Source organism: Ornithodoros turicata, chromosome 1, assembly GCF_037126465.1.
Source record: "Ornithodoros turicata isolate Travis chromosome 1, ASM3712646v1, whole genome shotgun sequence".
In the NCBI taxonomy this organism is placed as follows: domain Eukaryota; kingdom Metazoa; phylum Arthropoda; class Arachnida; order Ixodida; family Argasidae; genus Ornithodoros; species Ornithodoros turicata.
The window spans coordinates 228780214-228802886 of record NC_088201.1 but is presented as its reverse complement, the minus strand read 5'-3'; the positions used below and the strand labels follow the sequence as shown (position 1 = coordinate 228802886).

The 22673-nt window shown below is 45.9% G+C and overlaps 2 protein-coding genes across 2 annotated transcripts in view; both read right to left on the bottom strand.

Annotated features, from left to right (window-relative positions):
* LOC135377127 (uncharacterized) overlaps positions 1–22673 on the bottom strand; it is an 83573-nt gene that overhangs the window by 47416 nt on the left and 13484 nt on the right. Inside the window, exons 2-3 of the mRNA XM_064609435.1 lie at positions 19112–19245; positions 17379–17447 (exon numbers count right to left, since the gene is read on the bottom strand). Coding sequence (XP_064465505.1) covers positions 17379–17447; positions 19112–19245 — 203 coding nt within the window. The remainder of the gene's footprint in view (positions 1–17378; positions 17448–19111; positions 19246–22673) is intronic.
* Positions 476–16323, bottom strand: LOC135377126 (uncharacterized). The gene is made up of 7 exons (XM_064609434.1): positions 16194–16323; positions 16077–16129; positions 11034–11145; positions 8520–8627; positions 5057–5231; positions 2377–2541; positions 476–653 (listed from the first exon to the last, which is right to left on the bottom strand). The coding sequence occupies exons 1-7, from the start codon at positions 16226–16228 to the stop codon at positions 600–602; spliced, it is 702 nt and encodes a 233-aa protein (XP_064465504.1). The 5' UTR covers positions 16229–16323; the 3' UTR covers positions 476–599.

The window sequence follows — 22673 nt, the reverse complement described above, 5'->3', positions numbered from 1 at the left end:
GTGGAATGGTTCCTGTGTGCGGAACCGTGCGAGATAGCAACAATATTCAAAAATCGTAAAAAATGAAGCAAACGGAAAATTATATCATTTGTGCAACACAGCGCGCTTTCTGTTCTCTCTGCACGCAGTGTACTCGAATAAAGCTAGATAATCGTCGATTATATGACGTTGCTGGATGGAACGCGACCTGCTTGCCGTTGTTGGCCTCACTCATGTAGGCAGCGTTACGACTATAACCGGGATAAGATAATCCGAGATGCTGAAAAGATGAAGGGTCGATAGTAAGAGCCGATCGCTTCTTAGATTGATCACAAGAAAGTCTGAGTCATATAGATCTTGGCGTAGTCCAGTGTGATGGAGGAAGCAGGGTATGGACAGCGCATATTTGAAATCGTGAATGAACCAAATCTTCAACATGTGGTCGAGCTCCACATCCTGGATTTGAACCTACACGTAATACACGAGTAGACTAATGCACTGTTTAGGAATTTTCTTTCACTTTATTATTTTCATTGCAAACATTTCTGCTTATAGCGTAGGAGTGATTTCAAATGTTCAGCTTTGAGTCTGGAAATGCATCTCGAGCTTCTCGTCTCTTGTCATCCGATGCGTTTCGTGTCTACGCACATGCCGTAGAAGCACTTTTTTCCGTCCTGAAAGATATTGTTAGTGTCACATGTTGTTTATGTTGGAACTGTACTGACTATGTTGTTGTTTACGTTGACACTGGCATGTATTCCACAATAGCGATGGAGCGTTCACCTTTCCTGGTAACCGCAATAGGGCCGCGTCTCTTCATCCCAACTAAGAAAGGCTGTTCACGTTGTTACATGTTCAACTGTATTTCATTCAGGGACTGGAACCGGTGTCTTTTTTTCCTTTCTTTTTCTTTTTTCTGTCTGCTTCTGATCCGGGTTCAGTCGTATTGGTTCGCTTCGGGTTCAGCTCTGCTTAACCGAAATTAGTATATCGGTTCCCTTCGGGTTCGGCCCAGGGAGAACCCCTCCCCTAAGAAAAAAAAAACAAAAAAAAGCGGCCGTCGGTCGGGACATTTATAGGGAGGAACCGTTACCTTTTTCAGTCCTGGTTTAACCGGTTCATCGGCAGTAATTTTTCTACGTCGAAGAGAGAATTGTGAGATAACCGTTTCAGGTGAAAACACTAGACAACTACTACGCACATTTAATATTCATCTGATATTTTATTGTATTGTTCTCTCGCGTCGTCTGCTGAAAACGAAGAGCGAAGTGCTTTTTTAGCGGAACCCGGTCAGGGCCCTCTTTTGCTCCGGCAAAAAGCTGGTGTGATAAAAGTCAAAATATTTTACCCACATCATCGAAAAAAAATTAATAAATAAACAAACAAACAAAAAGTTCGGTCGGTAGTACAACTATGTTACAGCTTGGGACAAAAGTTTACGGAACAGCGGGATGTGACATTTCTCCACTTGAGCAGCACCCTAGCAGCAAACGGGAGCAGACACACATACTAAAAGATGGAGAGAACAGCTGGTCACCTGTTTCTTATTCAAGCTATTCCTGGCAGGTATGGCGGGGCTGCTGCGATGAAGAAATACGCCAACGCCGTGTTCCGTAAACTTTTGTCCCAAGCTGTACCGGTGAACCAGTTCCCGAACCAGTAGACGTATCATTTTTTTGTTTTCGGTTTTTGCACTTTCTGTTCTGTTCAGGACAAGGAAAAAAAATTGTTCGGGTTCTTTTCGGATCCGACAGGAAATAACGTTTCTTTTTTTCGTTTTTCGGCTCGAGTTCACTTCCGGCTCGGGTCCCTGATTTTATTTAGACCGCGAAGACCGATATCGGCACGCACGTCCCCTGAGGTTGGCCCCAGAGTTATACCGGCCTCCTCTCCCTCTTTCCAACCCCTTATCTTTTATTATCTCGCTCATGAGACTGCCACGTTTCCGCATCCCCATAGTCATAGCCACCTGGTGCTGGTAACGGGAAGCTACAAAATGCTAGCAATCGGCAACGGCGTGACTAAAAATACCAGCTCCGGTGGCGCAGCGGTAACGCGTGCGCTTGGAGACTGGGAGGTCCGCGGTTCGAATCCGCGGGCCGGCTGTGCCGTCTGGGGTTTTTCCTGGGTTTCCCTCAGATGTGTAATAGGCGTATGCCGGCACAGTTCCCCTGAAGTCGGCCCATGGACGCAGCTATCCTCCCCCCGAGCGGATTCCGCTTGGTCTTCCACTTCACCCTTTCCTCTCCTCCTCTCCACCACCTTTCCCTTCCCGAGAAACATGCCGCCTAATCAGGCAGGCAGACCTCTCGGGTTCCTCCCAACGACACTCCTCCTCCTTCTCCTCCTCCGTGACTAAAATAAAAGGTCCTTCTGCAGAGACCGACCAGTACTTACTCCTTCTTCTCCACAGGGCTTGCCATCGAAAGCCAAATTGGTTTGAAATTTAAGTTCCTGCTTATTATCCGAAACAGTGCAGCAGTCGAAGATGCATGGTGTCTTTCTTGAGTGTGTTACATTTTTTAGCTCGGGCCACTCGTATACCCGCTGTGTTGTCAGTCGCTATAACGAAACATATATTAGGAAATAAAATATATAACCTATCCGTTTTTTTTACAATTTAACGTTGCAGAGAGACACTACACGACAAACAAACACACTCCATGTTTTTTGTTTCTCTCTGAAATCTTATCTCCAAAAGGCAGAGATTCTGAAGATTGGGTCTCGCACTATCGAACTATTACGCCTTACGAATGACACTGTTGAACGTATTCTTTCGCGGAGAGGCTGATAAGAGATCATGCAGATGTGCACGGCTTCGCACCTGCTCGTCCAACGAGGCTGGTCAATTCGAGACCAAATATTTTGCTACGTGCAATACATCGTACATACCTATACACCACAATACGTATGAAATGAGGTAGACAAAACTCCGAAGGAGATATAAACATCCTAACTAAACAAACATATGTTACACAGTCGTACGTTAAAGGGCTTCTGAACCCATCAGACGAAGTACTACGAACACAAACCCTAAAGCACGGTCAAAACCAGTGCAACCTTAGGACGCCTAACTATAATATCCTAAGGGTGAGGCAGACTTGTGCCTGTTACCAAAAAGTAGGAACTAAATACCGTTACCCGTTACTTCAGAAAAAAAGTAACTAAATACGTTACGCGTTACCAACATACAAAAGTAACGAGCTCTCGTTAGTCACAGATAACGAGTTACTTTTACGTTACCGCCGCATAGTTAAAGGAGCCAACAAACATGCCCTCACTTGCCTTCAACTCGTTATTAATGAGAAATTGCACTTCACAAGAAGCTGATACTCGAAATTTACATCAGTGATCTTCGTTCTCTTTCGTGCGAAGACATCTGCTGCCGAAGTGGGGGTGATCGGAGGTTATGAAAACACAAGAAAATACACCGGTTTTCGTGCCACCGATCACCAAAGGTTCCCAAAAACAGACGGGGGGCTGCACCGTAATTTAAGGCGCTCAGAAGCTTAGCAAAGACAAGAAAATGCTAGAAGTAGAAAGGCGTTTTTTGTAGCCATAGCACAATTGGTGCCCATTCTTGGGAGGGAGTGATGGTCGGAGATTGCGGAAACAAGATAAAAGACAAGGGCCTTCGTTTAAGACGATTCAGCACGTCAACAACACATCCAATGAGGGACAGCAATGAGTCACACGTGGTCGTGGGTCACGCAGGTCCACGCAAAGCGCCACACGGAGTGCCAAAATGTGCTCCCCCGCGCTGAAGAAAAGGAACGAATAACGTCAGTAACGAGTTACCAATTTTTGTAACTGATTCCGTTACTATTACTATTTTTTTAAAAGTAACTGAATCGTTACTTCGTTACCAAAAAAAGTAACCGTTACCAAGTAACGAGTTACTTGTAACAAGTTAGGCACAACTCTGGGGTGAGGTACGTTAAAATTATGAACAAGATATGGCCCTTCTTTATCTTTCTCTCCAAACCTAGCCCAACCACGCGAAATTATATTACTCGCGAAATCACTGACTTGTATACGCGGAAAGGTTGGGGGGCGTCCTTCCATGATAGCTAAGCCGGAGCGACGGGCAAGACACATAAACGACACAAGACGCAGGCTGAAATCGCCTTCGTGTTGTGTTGTCATTTGTGTATTGGTTTGCTGTTGTGTTGTTTAGGTCTCTTGCCCAATACTCAGCCTTTCCCCATCATGAAGTTTACTCACAAGCTAGCCAGCATCTACGTATTCGCAAGGGAATCCCTCATGGTCTCACGTCGTCCGTCGAGAAACAGCTGCCCACATTTTTTAGTGTGGCTCCCCCACTCGGTGTCGCTCATTATACTTTTCAAATCCATATAGTGTAAGAATACCGACGAAAGATACTTGTGTGGCGACGTTTGGGACTTATAAACATATGTTCAACGTGCAGCCAAAGAGCGTATGCTATTTTTCTTCATTTAATACTTTACTGGCTTCGCACTGGGCTTTCAGAGGTGAGTCACGCACCCTGACGGGAGGACATCACGTTCCACGTGACCTTCCGACGCCACTCGCTCAAACGTCGCCCACCTACGCATTGCTGATGAAGGCCCAATAAGGCCGAAACAGCTGTCCAATGCTGGTGTGGCGACGTTTGGGATTTATAAACATATGTTCAACGTGCAGCCAAAGAGCGTATGCTATTTTTCTTCATTTTGTTTTTCTCAAGTCTCTTAGCTGATAAAACAGCCATCATTGAAGAAACTTCGCTGTAAAGCTCTGACGTAAGAGGGACGGAAGCTTGCGCCACTCCCATTAGTTTTCTCAAAACACGTGACCGCTTCTACTGTCTCCTCAGTGGTGGAGAGGCCTGCTGATGAGTTTCAGTAGTTGCGTTCGATGCCTTCATTGCGCGCCCTGCGCTAGTTCCTCAAATCGTACACGATCACACCACTGGAAGTCATCGCCTGTCACCCTTATGACGTATTATTGGAAAGAAATGGAATAACGCTCTGAACCTACAGCGTTTCTTCTTCGTGTACGTTAATATGAAATATCATTATTCCATAAGTATCCCTCTGTGTAATGGTTAACTCACACTGCAGAGACCCCTGTCTCGTGGTTCGTTCCTCAAACCTCCAACTTTCTTGCAGTACTCGTCTTCCTTTGCAATCCTCCATGGCAGGACGTAGTAGAAGTTCGATGAGACTGAGCTGTTGTACTTTTTGCGGAAACATTCACTTGCCTGGCTAATATTCTTTCGTTGGAGCTCTCTTCAGTTGCCGGAAAAAGCGACACAAAATTTTTAGCGTTCAAAACACAAAGTTTAAATACAATAAAAACAGTAACTGCGCTGAGTGTTGGAAGTCACTGAAGAGGTTAGCCAACTGTAGGACTCGAACCCGCATATTCTGGATTACCGGACCAGGGCTCCCTTAGAAGTCGCTGGGGGAGGCGTGTTAGCTTTGCTCAATGGTGGAACCACGGTTCCTTGATAGCTTCCTGGTCACGCAGCTTCTCCGTAACTCTATGGGGAAGCTTTGCCCAGCGACCGGAGCGCCCGCGTGGTGGCGCTGCCATCGGAACGCGGGAGAGAGACGCCTGCGTCTCCCATTTGCAGTACACGTTTTTCGGCTGTTGTCGCTTTATAACCGTGTGCTAGCAGCATGCCAGGGACATGCTGTGTTACCAAATGTCGCTCTGGGTATTCTGGGAGTGGCAAGGGGGTGTACATGTTTGCTTTTCCTGCGTATTCTGACAAGCGTGAGAAGTGGAAAGGTGCCATCCATCGCATTGATGGTGGGCAGTTCAGTATTGACTCTCCACACACAAGTGTTTGCGAGAAGCACTTTGACCACAGCGATGTCGTATGGCACGACGAACTCGTCATCAACGGCGATCAAGTGCTGCACAAGCGTGGAAAGTCAAAGATTCGAGAAGATGCAGTGCCGCGCATATTCGACGGCTGCCGTCGTACTCGCCGAAACTGCGAAGCCGTTCCGTCAGACAATGATGCCCGGGAAACTGCCCCCTTAAAAAGAAAGCGTCTGCCGTAGACACCAACAACGAACTCAGTGCTTTTATGGACAGTATCTGTAAGAAATTTATCATGCAACTGGGGCTCTTGAGCTGATTTGGTTCCCAGGGATGTCAACATTTGTAATAATTGTGTAATCGCGATCGAGCGATCGCGTCAAATACTAAGGCAGCGTTCACACGGACAGCTTTTTCCGGCAACTATGAGCAACTTTGGAGTTATTGGCAGTCGGCCGACGCTGGCAACCTCCAGCAACTCAATGGGTAGAAATCCAGCGAACCGGTAGAGATGTAGGAAGGGAGTTGCCTCAGGACAGAAGCCGCCGATATTTCGAACAGAGACTGTTCTTCTTCTGGGGAAGAAGAACCCAGAAGAAGAACAGGCGCTGTTCGAAATATCGGCGGCTTCTGTCCTGAGGCAACTCCCTTCCTCCAGCAACTCAAGTTGCTCGTAATCGCTCCTCGAACGAAAACTTGAAAAGTTGCTCGCGTGCTGGCCAATCACCGAGAGGAGTACTGTCACGTGGCTCCCGAGGGCGTGGATTCACGGGTTCAAATCCTGCACGTGCAGCTCAGAAATAACTTGTTTCTTTTTTTTACGAACGTCACGAAAATATGTCAATTGCCGTTCTAGAAGGTAATAATGATCTATTCGCGCAAAAAAAAGACTATAATTTGACAAACGGTTGATAAGGAAAAGACTCCACCTGTTGGATTCGAACCTCTCCACCTCTCCGGTCGCCGTAAGGCTGCTTGTGGGTGGAGCTACCGAGTTGCTACATGTGAACGCGGCCTCTAAGCGGTCATGTAACTGTCTGCGATTAACTGTAGAAAGTCCTTTACACGCTAAATAAAGTACGCATTATTCAAGTTGTTTAGCATGGCAGGGCAAAAAGGCCGCTCGAGATTGATTCACGGAAGCATGTCGGATACATGGCGGTTCCTTTCAGTCTCGTAAAAGAAATGAGGTCCAGACGATAGATGACTAAAACAAGAGATGAACAACAAGGACACAGCGGTTAAATTTCGTGACATGTCTGTCAGTCGGGATATTTTTAGACGCTATACTTTTGTCTTCATCAGCTTCGTGGCAACAATTGAGAGTAACTCATTTGGTACCTCGTGAAAGGACTGGTGTGATTGCGATCGGCCGATCGCGTCAATTAGTACGCAGTCATGGGCGCAGCAACTGTCCGCAATTAACTGTAAAAGGTACTGTACGCGCTAAGTAAAGTGCAGATCACCTTACCACCGTGCCCTATGCACATAAACTGCGCTAGAATCTCCGGTTGAGGGTTTGAAGATAGGAGACTCGCGACAATACATCCGTGCCACTCGAAGTGGTCGGCAGCAGCTTTCCGCATAAAATAATGCCGAACAGAAAACGATTATTCGATTACAGTTGCTACAACGTAGCAGGAAGCCATTGCAAAGAAATAATTTTTTCCTAGGATGTCTGGAAAAGCGCAAAAACAACCATCTGCCGTTCCCATGACTGGCCCGAGCGGGAGATTCTACCTCGTTCCGATCGCGGCGCCACCACGCGGCTCCCGTTGTCCCTAGGCCAACTTTTTGACGGAGCTGCATGACCAGAAAGTTATCAAGGGACCGTGGTAGAACCCTGGACCGGTAATCCAGAAGATGTGTGTTCTCCTACGGCTGGCTAAGCTCTTCAGTGACTTCCTTCTTTCATCATGAATTGCGTGGGCAGTTGAGGCTTGGTACGTATTTGACCTTTCTATATGTGTTTCAGCCTCAGAACGTCAATTGTCTCAAGTAATTGTGCATTGTAAGTGTGGACAATTTCACTGGAAAGTGTTGAAGGGTTCTGAATTCATCGTTGTGCTGCGAGCATGGCGTGAACAGATTCGTGCGGGGTCAAGCTGTGTGCCTGAACGAAAGGGGCATTTGCCTTAGAGTAACAACCTTTCGTGGCCCAAGTTTGCGGTACCGACTACCTTATCACGAAATGGTGTCATGTCATGTGTTCCTGTCATGTATAGTATCTCTTTACATATAACTAAATTATTTCGCCAAAGCCGTGCACAGGGACAGAAACTCTTATCTCGATGATATGATACCGAGGTTTTCAAACTGTTGCGAACATTAACTCATTATATTCTTCGACATGTGCCCCATTTGTACGACTAAACAAGTGATATGTCCACGCAGGTGATTGCGAACCCGAGCTGAGGGCATGATATCAACCACGTGTGAGCAACAAACCCCAAGCAGCATTGTACAGTTTGAGAGCTCGTAGTTGCCACCCAAGGGATGACGATGAAGCAATACCAGTGGTATGCGCGAAGTCTACATGATTTACGCCTGTGTGACGTTTTGTTTCTGCAACACGAACTGACCAAGGCCTTGCATTACGTGTCGACCTCCACTCATAGCTACTGTTGTCATAAACATGATAACTACAGCTATCTTGATAGCGTAAGTGCTATCATGTGAAATCTATTAAGTTAACGTTACTGTCAAACAGGATATTCCTCAGTACAAACAACGTACCCAACACTCACCTGAGAAAGTTTGTAATGTTATCCATAGAGCAGTTTGAGGGATAGAACAGCTTAGTCCGACCTCCCAGCTCTGAAAAGTCTGGTGTGCACGATGTTGGTGCACCCAGCCTGAAACTCAGATTAAAGAAAAAGTCGATTAATTTAAATTTAACTTTACATCGTAAATGCTCAAAAATTAATACGTGTAGAAAAGCTCAACACGGGTATTTTTAAAACGGTTACGCATGCTACCACTTTCGAGTCATATAGTATGATATATGATATATTAATATGATAGATTTCGAGTCATATATAGTCAGGTATTCCTTCTGTTGTTTCCTCGATCCGGGTGTAAAGGAAGCACCGAAAAGGTGTGCGCCATGGGACAAATCAATAGACTTCCCCGAGAACTACGTCATTGTGACGTGATCTGCCCACTGGTGGGCAAAACAAACATACGTGATTATATACGCCAGAACACGCGAATAGTTCTACATCCCACGGACGCCCACCACTGTGGCGCTTCAGTCGCTGCAATGTTTGCATAACACCGGGAGGTCTATTACACCATCAAAGTGTTAAAAAGTCTACTGTGGAGGGTACGTGAAACGGCAACTCCCGCCACCCGCTCTTTCTCATGTTAAACGTCTGGGTCACATTACATTGGTTCGTCCCCAGTTGGAGTTCGCTTAGGTCCAGCTCTCACTTGGCGACGCCTGACGCGACGTCGTCAACGGGCGGCGGAAGTAGAAGTGCATATCCACCGCCCGGTCAAGCCGCACGGTTTTCATCTTCCCACAACAGTGGCCTTTCTGTGTCACCGTATTGATCGCAAAGGTAGCATTCTCGTAATCTCTCGCCGACGTCGTCAAAGAGATCGACATGGCATTTTTTTTTTTTTATTGTTGTTGTTGTTGCTCGACGTCTCTCCTCTCCCCACGCCAGAAAAGCGCGTCTACTTCCGCAGCCAGGTCACCACGTCGCGTCGGGGGTCGCCAAGTCAGAGCTCAGCAACACCGATTCTCGAGTGTAACAGAATGGATCGATACTGTAACGACGTGTTCATCAGGAAACACGGATTATGTGTGCAAAGTAGTTACCCGAAACTATTTGCGTTTTTTTTTTTTAAGTGAACTTTTGGTTTAATCTATATTCCGGCGTGCGGCCCGCAAACCCTGACGCAAACTCGTGGTCGGGGACGTTTCTGTTTGCAGTGATATTTGGCTTGGTTTCTTCCGCCAAGCCGGCCGGGACGTCTGCTGTGGGGTCTGCTGTACTGCTGCTTAGATCGGGACAGAAGTAGTAATATAACAGCGGTGCGCGCTACTAGTGACCAACGACTAAAAAAATGTGACTTCTCTGAACCCACGAGGAACGTGAATTTTGCTTCATCCGGCTGCAAATCATTTGGAAGGCAAGAACAACTCAGCGTGCATTTCCCGTGTTCCACATCCGAAAGCAGCGATATGCTTCGGTCATTTCATTTCTACGGAAGCAACGTACAACCCGAAGAGCAATTTGGAGTTTTCACACGAAGCCGAAGATATTTCATCCGGGATGCTGTGCCGACAATATCTGCCGCTGGAGATGCGGTGGAAGCAAAAGACAGCTGATCGAGGTAGGTCGTGGAGGTAACCCTCACCGGACGCAGGCGTCGTCGTTGCAAAGAGACGAGCGCTCTCTCCAGAACATGACATCACTTAATTTTTTTAGCAAGACATGACGTCACCTGCTACTCGCGTCATCGAAACTCGAGGACAACAAATAACTGGGACAAACAATACTCATCTCCGAGCTGCCAGAGGAGCTTAATCGCTTGTTTAATCGTCTAGCTTAATCGTAGCGTGATTTATGCGTATTTATTTTCTCCGCAAAGTTGACTGCGTGTATCGACACTGCTACGAAATTAATCTCATCACTTGCCCCTCGCTGTTATCTCGTACCTACCCGTTAGTAGATGAGCATGCTGGTACATGATCCCTCGATGCAGCAAAAGCGGAACAAGGACTGACACAGAAGACGCGCGCTACACTTTCAACCAGGTTTATTACAATAAATGTGGAAGATCTTCATAGGCGCAAACATGTATCATATGGTTATCCAATGGCAGTGTTATCCATACCAGATTTTTGAGTTGATAAGGCCAAGTTGCTTATCTGTGAGAAGCGCTGAAGCGCGCCTAAGAAGATCTTCCACATTTATTGTAATAAAGCAGGTTGAAAGTGTAACGCGTCTTCTGTGTCCGTCCTTGCTGCTGTTTTGCTCCATCGAGGGATCTCGTACCTAAGCCGGTCTACGCCGTCGACGCTGGCAGCTGAATTGTTTGTCCCAGTTGTGGCGACGTCTGATTGCAGATTTGTCTGCTCCAGTCACCTGATAAAGTGCTTTAAGTACTACTCCAGTACCGAATACTTCAAATACTGCCAGTCACTGCATCTTGACATTGTTTTACGTGCACGAAAATAACAGTATTCATCAGCACAGAGCTTCAACGTGGACGGTAGCTTGCAGACGATAATGAGGCTGTTTACTCACAGGCGTGCGAGCTGGAACCCAGCGTTCGGCAAGGCATAAAAAATATTCGCAATGTCGTTCACGAGAACCACCTTTTTTTCGTCGTTACATATTCCGCCCTCCCACGTGAGACCTGAAAATAAATAGAAGAGTTATTCTCTCACTCCAAAAGCAATATCACTGAAAGACAGCGCTAAAAGGACAGAAGATACTGGTATGTCGCAGGACACACTGGCGTCAAATGAAGGACAGCGACACAGCTGTTCATGTGCCAGTGGGACGTCCGCGAAGTGAAGCCACATGCGCGTCTGTACACCCTCGTCGTCAAAGCTGGTGTGCCTTAGGATGGCAGTGGCATGCGATTACCATTCACCGTCAGAGAGACCGAGCTTGCAAGCGATCGACCAGAATTGAGACAACTGCTGTCACTGTAACATATCTCTCCACATCCGTTATCTCGTTGCCTGTGTCCATAGCTCGGCGCGATCATGATCGCGGCAGCCTTGCCAGTGCTTCGTGATCGCACTCATGATCGCGATCATCAGGCTTTGATAACGCATTGTGATCATGATTGCGCCGAGCTATGCCTGTGTCTTGGCTTCGTCTAGCTGACTTGTCGACGATGCAACGCACAGGACAGCATGTTCAAGAAATTACACCCTTATCTGCTATCGCCGTAAAACATGCTTCAGTTCGTTCTGAAGTTCCAGTTTTTCTTTTCTTTTCTTTTATTAAAGCGCCGCCTGGTGCCGTAAGATACTGCTGTCGTAGCAAGCTGGGAGCTGATATTCTTGAATGCAGTAATAAACACCACAGGGATCGAAGGCACGAAGTTGACGCCACGCTGCTTACTCACAACTGACAGAATATTTATTTCGGGACGGACAAGGAAAACAATAGCGTCAACGATGAACAGTTTTGAAACACGAATAAGATCCACTGTTCCCCCCCCCCCCCCCCCCACTGTTACAACTAGTGATGTCAGGAACTTTTTGCGAAACCGCGGTTCGACTGCGAACCTAATGGTTCGCAAGTTTCGACGAACCTTCGAATTTCTTGTCAGTTTCGCAGAGGTTCGCAAAAATTCGCAACTGAATTTAGCGGATTTTTTTCGTGGGGCTTTGGATGACAGGTAAGCGACGAAAGTCGTCCCCAGACCAGAGCCCACTAGTGTTCTGGCTTCGTGGTAAACGAATTTTGTACATTTAAGATTTAACTGCTAACAGTTTTGCGCCGTTGTCCTTACGTGACGTGCTTTGTTTTTCCTAGCGACTGTCTGTTTACTGTGCGAAGGTGTCTGTAAGAATAGGGGCTAGGTGGTACCGTGGTAGGCGCAGGTAAGTTTCTTTTAAAAGTACAAATCGAAGGAAATCTAACTGATTTATCGAGCATACCGTACAGGAGTGCATATTGTCTGATGTGATTAAGCCTAATTAAGCCTTGAGTGGCGTACGTTGGACTGTTTACGTCTCCGGGCAGGTCACGCCAGCGCATGCGCAGTGAAGTCGAACTTTTGCGAACTCGAACCTTGCCAACCTTGGTACCTTGGAACCTCGAACCTTGGTTCGTGGCATCACTAGTTACAACACATGCTTAACAGATAAGCCGTCATTATCTAACACGTTCACACATGCCACGCATGCCTCACAAAGTACCGAGCATATTAATCCACATCAGAGATTACATCTTGTGCAGATATGCTATCTCTTCCAAAGACAGGTCCATGGAGGGCTGGCTTACTCACATATCCCCGTTCTTTATTACTAAAGATGCTTCAGCTACTTCCCTTGCTATCTTCCCAAGCAGCACAATGTACCGAAAGTCGAGTGCAATAGGGGTGGACGGGTAGGTGAAAGGCCTTGAACAGACTCGTGAATCTACAGAACATTGATAAGATACATACCGTCCACACCTATTGCACTCGACTTTCGGTACATTGTGCTGCTTGGGTTTTGTTTGTCCGGGTGCTCAATTTGTCCTTGGAATTCAGATTCAGGTTACTTCGAACAAACACCAAGGGATTAGCGTAACACTCAGTGAACGTCTTATTACTTGGCTATTGTTAATGTTTTTTTTTTTTTCCCTAAATGCATCCGGGATTTTTAGTGTCTCTTCTCCAGAGCTCCGCCACATGTCACACCCAGGGATGGCAACGTTTACGTTGTTCCATTCGGTTCGGCTTCAGCTCCGCATCAGCGCACAATATACCGTTTCCAACCGGTTTAAACCGGTAAAACGGGTTCAAACCCGTTCAAGTAAGTGAATTTTGAGCGGTTAGTCGGCAGTCCGCGGTTGCTTTCTCGGACCGTTTTTGTAAATTCCATTGCAGAGCTATAACGCAAAGCGGAGCGCAAATAATATGCATGGTGACTCCTGCAGGACGACTTGACGGACGAGGTAGGATTATGAGCAGGGCCGCCGAGAGGGGTAGGCGAGTAAGGCGACCGCCTTAGGCCCCGCGCTTGCATAGGCCCCGCGCACGAAGCCCTCAACCAGGGATTACTTTTTAAAAATATCAAGTATGCACTTAATCGCACCCGAATGAGAGAAGAATGTGTTACGTGCCATTACGTCATACGATGAGAAAAAGTCCCACTTTTAAGAAAAGTCCGCCAACCCTTTAAGCTATACCAAGGATTTCTCACCCTTCTCTCCTGCTGAAATTTCCGGTACTGCTAAAAACTCCATCTGCGAAAATCTTATTTCTTATATTTTCATTACTGCTGGTGTGAAATAGGCCCCGCGATGTGCCTTTGCCTCAGGCTCCGCACACCCCTAACACCGGCCCTGATTAAGAGCGATGTTAAATATGAGAGCACTGCCCCTTTTAGAGAAGCGCCGCCGGTATTTTGAAGAGAGAGATTTCTTCCGGGTTCACAGAAGGACTGTCTCTCGAGTCAACAAGGAATCAATTTGGGGGAGTTGCTTCATTAGCTACAACTGCCTTCCTGCAGGAACAAAGTCACTCACACCAGTTTAGGAACAATGAGACTAATAGGTTGCTGAGGAATCTCACATTTGGTATGGGCGAGTAGCATCTACAGAACTGAGGAATATACAGGGTGTCCTAAAAGACGTGTCACTGAATTATAATTTTAAAAAAAACTACGCCACCTAGAATCATGCGGTCAACGCCATTTGTTCTTACCAGGTTTTTGCCAACTCCTGATGTGCATGTCACGTATCGCAAGTTTAATTATGTAGATATTTGCGAACTGAAGTCGGAAATTTGCCAAGTAAAGGTCACTTTTTTAGCCCACCAATATGAAGAGCGTGCCGAATTCACTCAAGTTCATGATAATTGACAGTGATATTTACGAACTATCCCATCGGAAAAAATAGCCGAACATCATGCTTTTCGTAACACCGAATCATAACGCTCGACGACTTCTTGCGCGCAATCGCTCTCAGTCTGACGAAAGGAGGTTCCTAACCCAGCCCACAGAGTAATAGTAGAAAACGTTCCTGAAATTGGGAGCGGGAAGGTGCGATCCCAGGGAAAGTCGGACGCGATAAGTCATACCTGTGTTATCTCTTTCTGTGTTGCGGGTGTGGGCTGGGTTTCCAACCTCCTTTCGTCGGACTGACAAGGATTGGGCTGAAAAATTTGTCGCGCGCTAGCTCAGTAGAGCATGATGTTCGGGTATTTTTTCTGATGGGATAACCCCTTATTTGAGTAAATTAGACGCGCTCTTTATAGTGGTGGGGTGAGAAAGTGACCCTCACGTGGCAAATTTCAGACTTCAGTTCGCAAAAATTTACATTATTTAACTTACGTTACTCGACATTCATATCAGGAGGTGGCAAAAACCTAGTTAGAACAAATGTCGTTGACCGCATGACTCTATGTTGCGTAGTTTTTTTACTAAAATTTGATGACACGTTTTCTGGGACACCCTGTAGACCTTGCACGCAGTGAAGGTACTGATGCGAGTAGTCCTGTAAGGACCGCGAGCCAACTGTGTGCAGGGGCGGCATGTAGATACGGACACATAAAGAGCGGTCCACCAGAGTGACTGGGTGAGACGGGGATAACGTGCGTGCCGAGTGAAATTCACCGAAAACTATCCTGTGTGTGAGTGCGAATTATTTGAAAAGACTGCTGGGAAACTTGACCAGCATCTCCGAGGGCGCATCAGCTGATACGAGTCCAAGCCATCACATCTCATGAATGTAATTGCAGCAAGAGACGCGGACAGGTAGGTTAAACAATTACGACAGGAGACCTGCAGACTCGCAACTAGCACAAGTTTAATGGGAGTGAGACAAATCTACGCAGAAAAAAAAAGAGAGCACCCAACCAATTGTAACACAGTAGAAACTTGAAATGAACTTGCAATAAAGTCTCTTGCTGCAATTGCCATTCAAGTATGTTCTACAACCAACTACACCGCTACAACCCGCTTGTTCATTGCATCTCAATCCTTATCAAGGTCTTACAACTACAGCGGCCAAACCCATTCTATGTCTACAACGCTTTGTCTGGTGAGTAATAATTTCTTTTCATGCTGTTCAATACAGGCGCCCTCAACTGAAATTACTTCAGTTTTGAATGGTAATGCACTGTAAACCGAAAGACACCCTTATGGGTGTAAATGGCTTGTCCTATAACTCACACCACTTTTTACACCATATGGTCCGGAACACCCTTTTTAGAGGATGTATTCAACTGTAAAACGCCATTTGAATGGGTGTTTTTCCTTGAAAATGCCTTCTTTTGCACCCTTTATACACCCTTATAGGAAGGTGTTTAACAATCTTACACCCTCCTAAAAGGGTGTTTAAATGGTGCAAAAAAAGCCATTTTCAAGGAAGATCACCGTTCCAAATGGTGTTTTACTCAGAATACACCCTCTAAAAAGGGTGTTCCAGACCATAAGGTGTAAAACGTGGTGTGAGTTATAGAACAAACCATTTACATCCACAAGGGTGTCTTTCAGTTTACAGTGTAACCATAATCCACCAACGTTACATTTGTATCGGCATTACTGACAATGTCTGCGAAGGCTTTCCTGCACTGTATATCGACACCTCAATAGAGAGATAACGCCGCTGGCGTCGTACCTTGAGGACTGTATAATTTCTTGCCGTGGCTGTCTCTTGTGAAAACCTTCCGTCTGCAATATGGGGAAAATCATATTTATTATAGTACGGAACTAGAAAGTACCGGATAATACTCACCCACAAAAAACAAACACAATGTCTGACGAATTCATCTGCGGTCGTGTGCTGATGAATTTTGCGACCGAACTGAGACTTGCGTTGAAATCCACCTCGCCGTCAACCAAGGTAAGAGCATGTCTAAACCCCGTCTCCTATAAATACGGATGATCCACCACGTTTAAAATTGCGGGAACTATCTGAGACTTAAGGCGGACTCACTTCTTTAGAATGTCGATGGGGAATTATTGTTCGCAGGTTTCCCGTAAACCTAGCTAAATTTCTACACGGGACAAGTACAGTCGTGTTCTCCTCGAGTTTATCTAGGGAATGACACATTTTTGAAGGCTTGACGCGATCCACTGATTTTTGGCGAATTCAAGTTCATGAAATTTTCAATACATGGGAATCTACGGGAGATGCAACAAAATCACTTCTCTCGGTCCGCCCACCCGTGATATTTGTGCCACAATGATGTCGTTCCCTAGAGTTGCAGTCTGGGAATTGATTGCAGTCAACAAACTCGACAAGCTTACTGGGGTTATCCAGATCCCTGCGAATGAAAATAATGCCTTTGTGGTTTTCTAGCACGTTCTGCACGCTGGCGCCGACTATATTACTTCCTTAGAACGCTTGAGGAAAGCAAAGCAAAGAAAACAATTTTGGGACGGTGAAGCCAACCTTCTCCGGAAGTAAACGTTAAGTAGAACGCATGAGTCCGCCTCAAAAAATGTGGCGACAAAGATGTCATCATATTCCAAGTCCCAGTAAAGGATCTTCTGAACAATAATATGTCTACAGGATGTTTCAAAAAACGTGTCATTCGGACTTTATAAAAAAACGGGGCGAGGGAAAAATACGCGGTAAACGGCACTTGTGTGGCAACTGAATGTGCCATCTTGCAAACATATTTTCATTTGATTTTAATTAAAATAAATTGAATTTCTTTAATTGAACTCCAAAATTTCTCAAGTCAACCTAACGTTCTTTTTACAGAATTAGAGAGCCCGTAGCGAACTTAGTCAGATCCACTTCGTTGAGTCCATCAACCTATCATCACATGTTCTTACCTGTAAACACAAAACAGTGTGTTGGGTAAAACTAAACATACTGGACGAATGTCAACGAGTACTCGGACAGAACGAACTCTTGTCCTGTGTGTGTTCTGCCAGTGTGCTCCTTAGCCTTCGCTCGGCACGTTCTTACCTGAGCGTACACCCTGGCAACCTCAAACTCGATTCTCGGATTGGTATTGGGTGCAAAGATGATATTGATCTGAAATTTCAAGTTATGACAAGAACGTATATTAGCACTTGCCGGATAGGATGTAACGTTAATAACTCTCCGTTAAGTAATTAAAGTATATTAAGCAAGTCTTACGAGTACCATGCTGGAGTGCAGAAAGAGACAACCCATGACAAAAAGACTCAACTGATACAGACGAGCACTCAACAGGTAATTCGACTAGGTCTACACGTACGGTGTGTCAGCCTTACAGGTACCTCGTTTAGTTCATTACTCTGTTGAGTCACAGATATCACGATACCATCATTTTCAAACCAAAGACAAGAGAATGGCTCAGAAGCAGTTACCGAAGACGTTTATCTATTACATCAGTAAACATACTTGACCATAGCTTTGTCATAGCTATTGTTCCACCCACAAACGCTTTTTGGAGTAGCCAGTCTAGAGAGGGTCGGGACAAACCTACCCATATTTTTTTCTGCTATATCCAATCCAATCCAATCGAATAGCCTTCATTCGAGCTTACATCACAACTATAAGTATACTACGCAGATCGCATTAATCAGCTCACTGGACATGGCTTGTTAAAGTTACACCATGAACAAATCAGGTATCTTGTTTGGATGTCTGGCATGCTGTACTAGTGTTAAAACACGTCCCGAAGGATCAGCAGGTAGAGCTGAGGACCACAAAATGCTGTCACTATATGCCCATTATGCCACTCCAGCGATTCCTAACCCTGTTGTAGGGCGTCCTTGTCTTCTAATTTATCTCCAGGCTTATTGCACAGCGCTCTCGCCGGGGACCGTTACTGTGGACTAGAGGCAACTAAGGTGAAAGAACATGGCACCTGAGGCACCGGTAATGATGAAGAATGGTTTAAACTGTCTGCTGTAGAAGTGAAATAAATTATGAATCTGAGAGAACTGATGTTCTGCGGCTGTAACAACATACAAGGGACAGATACAAACAAAGCCTCGAATTGCCTAAGACATTTGCCGCTTGCGTCGATCCCGTCGTATGAGTTATGTGTATGAGTGCGCATAAATGTAAGAGTGAAAGGAGGATGAGTGAGAGAGAGTGGCTGGTTTGTCCCTTCAGATGGCGCACCCCGAAAGTCGCTGGGGAGGCGTGTTTGCCTATAGGTGAATTGGTGGAGCCGCCTTGGAGCGGTAATCCAGAAGATGTCGGTTCGAGTCGTACAGCTGTTTAACCTTTTCAGCGACTTTCATATTTCATCAAAATTATGAATCATTCGGCTCTTACGAACGTCCACCGAGATGGTTGGGCTGGTGCAGCGAGTGCAGCGGAATCGAATAAGCGTACACAAAAGGGCTTGTCGTGCGCTTCGTTCGCAGTCATGCTCATTTCTGCGTACTTAACTAGAGCTTCCGATCCGCCTGCAGTGAAGCATTTTGTGTGTGTGTGTGTGTATGTTTATTTGCTGAGGTTCTCTGCCAGGTTGGACAGAACCTATGATGAAGACGTCCACGCCAGTGTATTTCTAGAAAGCGGGGATACAAGGACTGCCAACTATCATGGTGAAGGGTACCGCCTGTTGAATACCAATAATTGAAGGCCAGTTATATCCAATGTGGATTTTGCACTAAGAAATAAATTAGCTTACTCTCTGGATGCCCGCCGTGTAAACAAGACAACGCGTATATACGAATCTGTGGCATCTAATAGCTTACCGCATTGAAGAACGCAGCGGCATACTGCCTTCTTAGGGTTTGGTTACTGAAGTGACTGTGGAAGATGTCGTCGTAGGCGACGAAAACTTCAAATGTAATTTCCGTTGGGAGTCCACCCGTTCCCCGCGTGCCACCTGCGAAAGCATGAAAGCAGATGGGATAACTCAGATGGTTTATGCCTGATACAGTGAACCCTCGTTAATATGACCGCTTCCGTTCCCGCAGATTTTGGTCATAAAGCGAATTGTCATAATAACGAGAAAGCGTTCCAGTGGGGACCAGAGGGCATGCACGGCAGAACAAAACGTACGCATGATGCTGTACAACAATTTATTTAATAAACAAAGTCTGTCAGCAATGACTGCTTGGAGTAGCTTGCAGTGATCAGCTTTTCTAACTGTACAAGAGTATTATTGATCACGCAAACATTATTAATGTCATTGTGTTGCTCAAAAACAATAAGGAAACCTTCAGTGCTTCACTGCTTTAGCAATCCGAGAAGAGGTATGAGTAATCTTGAGGACAACAACGCCTCGAGTCACCCTAATCCTTTGCGCCCCACTTTAACTGTGTCACTTTGTTCCTGAGAAACTTAAGCAGCCACTCAAAGGCGTGCGTGACGCGGTCATAATAACGGCAGGATAATACATGTCTTTGACCCCAGCTGTGCCCAAAAATCTCGGTCATAGTCCGATAAGCGGAATGTCATATTAACGGGAAGGATTTACATGGGGAAAAAAACGTTCCCCACGAATTCGGTCATAAAGCGTGAATGCTAGATTAACGGGGGTCATAATAACGAGGGTTCACTGTATACGCAGGAACGTGATGATAGTGATGATGATAAAATAGCAGTTCCCTGTAGTGCAGGACTTACATAACTCAGTACCCTCTGCGAACTTGGCACCCCCTCCGTTTTCCTTTTCCTCTTTTGATTTATTTTCACATAGATGATTCAAGACTCATACGGCGCGCATACTAGAAAAGTACCGACTGATTTGTCGCGCACTGCGTCCATGATTTTTTTTTTTTCGCTCTTCAATTTTGCTTGAATGGTTTGTGGGTGGTAAATTTAATCCGAATTTCCGCATTTCGTCCACGTGTTTCAAGGAGACACGCTATTTCAGCTCGGCGGAATGTGTCAATGGCACGCAGAAGAAGAGGCCCAGAGGCCAACGACAACCGGATGGTCTTAAAGGCAGACTTCAGAGCGAAGTGGATGTCAAGCTTGCGGTATTCCCACGATCATTGTCTCTGAAGCTGTAACCTCTCGGAGGTCAGCAATGTTTCCTTATCTTGTAAGTTTTCTTCGTCGCTGCAGGGCATCTCTTAAAGGAGCATTAAAGTGGTATCTAACATGGCCCAAAACTGCTGTCATCTTGTAAAGCAGTATGTGAAAAACATTCCCACAAAATATTTCTGTCCAAAGTTGTATCACCACGGTGCAATTAATTTGGAAAATCGCTGCCGCGGTGACAGGCCGGAGCGCTCCAACTGCAGACCACACCCACTCTAGTGTGACGTTCGTGGTAGAGAGCCCCTCATTCGTTCGTAGGAAAAACCGTCTGCTACGAACATTGCTAGCTGCTTCTTGTCGACTTCTATTATTTATATGATTTATATCACGTTTTCTTTAAACGAAGAAGCATATACGCAGCCTGAGAAAATAAGATTACGATCGCAAGAGTAATATATCCGTGGCTTCTGTGCAATCTCAGAATTCACAGCAGCAGTAAGCTATTGCGAAGCGGTATTGTGGCGCAACCTGTTAGCCACTGAACCAACTGCGCGGTGAAAACTGTCGGACAGCCTGCACACTGTCGAGAAGCACGGGGTTTTTGCTGTACAAACGCAGTTAATTTCGGGCTGCACCACTCGTTCTTCCCGTCGTGCCTGCGGTCCCAAAAAATCGTGGTTGTGCCCTCCGTTTCGGACATCACGAAGCCGGAGAACGCATGGCGTCCCCCAAGCGGTAGCAGACGCTCCGGCCTGGGCGATGTTGCTCACCTCGATCATGTGATCCCAAGTCCAATGAGGAGCGTCCTCACCACTTGCGTCACATAGTGACGTGTGTGGTGGCGCTCATCACGTGCCTATCGTGAAGGCGAAGGGTGTTTCGCGCGCGGGAGGTTCGGGGAGCTATTGCAGGCGTCCCAATTTAGCTACGGCTGCACTAATTGTGGGAAAACTGTTTTCGGCCGCCTAACATTCCATACTGACCAAAAACAGAAAAAACGTTGTGGGCCTCTAGACTGCTCCTTTAAGGCTGACTAACGATTCATCCGAGTTGAACGTTATGCATTTACCCGCTTTACGGCTCCGACCACTAAGAATAGCGTCAGCCAGACGGTCTCTTACACTTCCACGTTAGTCGTACGCAGTTACGTAGAAATACTTTGCCTCCCACGTCTCGGCCGTCAACGACCAGCTATCATCCCATTTGTTCCTTACACCCGATACGGAGGACGTAGCGTCGCTTCGCTTTGCGGAATTAACGTCACGATGCATATCGCGCGTGTCCCGCGGGCGTACACATTTTGTGGAATTATAAATGGGCGCATCCGAAGAATATCAGTTCTTACTAAATGGGAAAGATCGGCTCCCGCTCTCAGTCACTCTACCACTCTAAGGTCAGGCGTGGTTCTGAGGCTGGAACAAAAAAAAAAAGAAGAAGAAGAAGAAAACCGAACACAACACATCCCTCATGGTCTGTCGTCGGAAAGCCAGACGGCGACAGGAATTGAACCAGGTACCTCCTTGCTCTATTGGCAAATAAATAAAAACAAACGTAAACCGTTACACTATGGCGCGTACGGCTCAAACGCGTAAGTAGCCACTGCTAAGAATAAATCGTCCGGAATATACGCTTAAAAGTCAACGCACAAAAATAATCGCTCAAATATCCCCGTGTAAATAAAAACCCTAAGGAATCCCCGGTTAAGAATATGTCGTTAAAAATAAATCGTTTCAGAATCCCCACAAAATCCACCATACTGTCGCTGCAATCACGTGGTATGACAGCGAGTGAAATAGACAATCCGCTTCAACAAATAGTCCTACAGTGGGCGAAATTAATTGCACTCCTAGCATGAGTATACTTCGTACATCGCACTTTGATACTTTGCACTTTGCATCGCACTTTGATAGTATGCGAAACAAGCGTGCTTTACTTGACCGTCACTGTAAAGACAACTCAGGACACACGCACGAACGAACGAACGAACGAGCGCTCAGCACTGCCGCACTTTCTACTCTACACTAGAAAGGAAAACATAGCAACAACACGCAGGTGGAAAAAATAATGCAGCCATGACAGACGAGACATAGGTAGAGGGTTAGTGCTAACACGGGCAAAAATCGTAAATGTAAGCTACGACTTACTGCTGTCTTCTCTACCTTCTGCGTAGAGATACATATCTATCACTCCGCTGTCGTTTTCGACTACAGGATATATTTTGAAACAGTTTTTTTAACGATATATTTTGAAACAGTTTTTTTTAACCATATATTTTGCAACGATATATTTTTCATCGTGGATTCTTGAGCGATTGCTTTTGGGGCG

What these genes read in the sequence shown, in the direction of transcription:
- LOC135377126 (XM_064609434.1), bottom strand. Translation starts at nt 16,228, where the DNA reads ATGAATTCGTCAGACATTGTGTTTGTTTTTTGTGG. An exon ending in GAGACAGGGGTCTCTGCAGT is followed by an intron (nt 2,542 to 5,056) that starts GTGAGTTAACCA and finishes GTTTCGTTATAG; the next exon opens with CGACTGACAACACAGCGGGT. An exon ending in AGCCCTGTGGAGAAGAAGGA is followed by an intron (nt 654 to 2,376) that starts GTAAGTACTGGT and finishes AATATCTTTCAG; the next exon opens with GACGGAAAAAAGTGCTTCTA.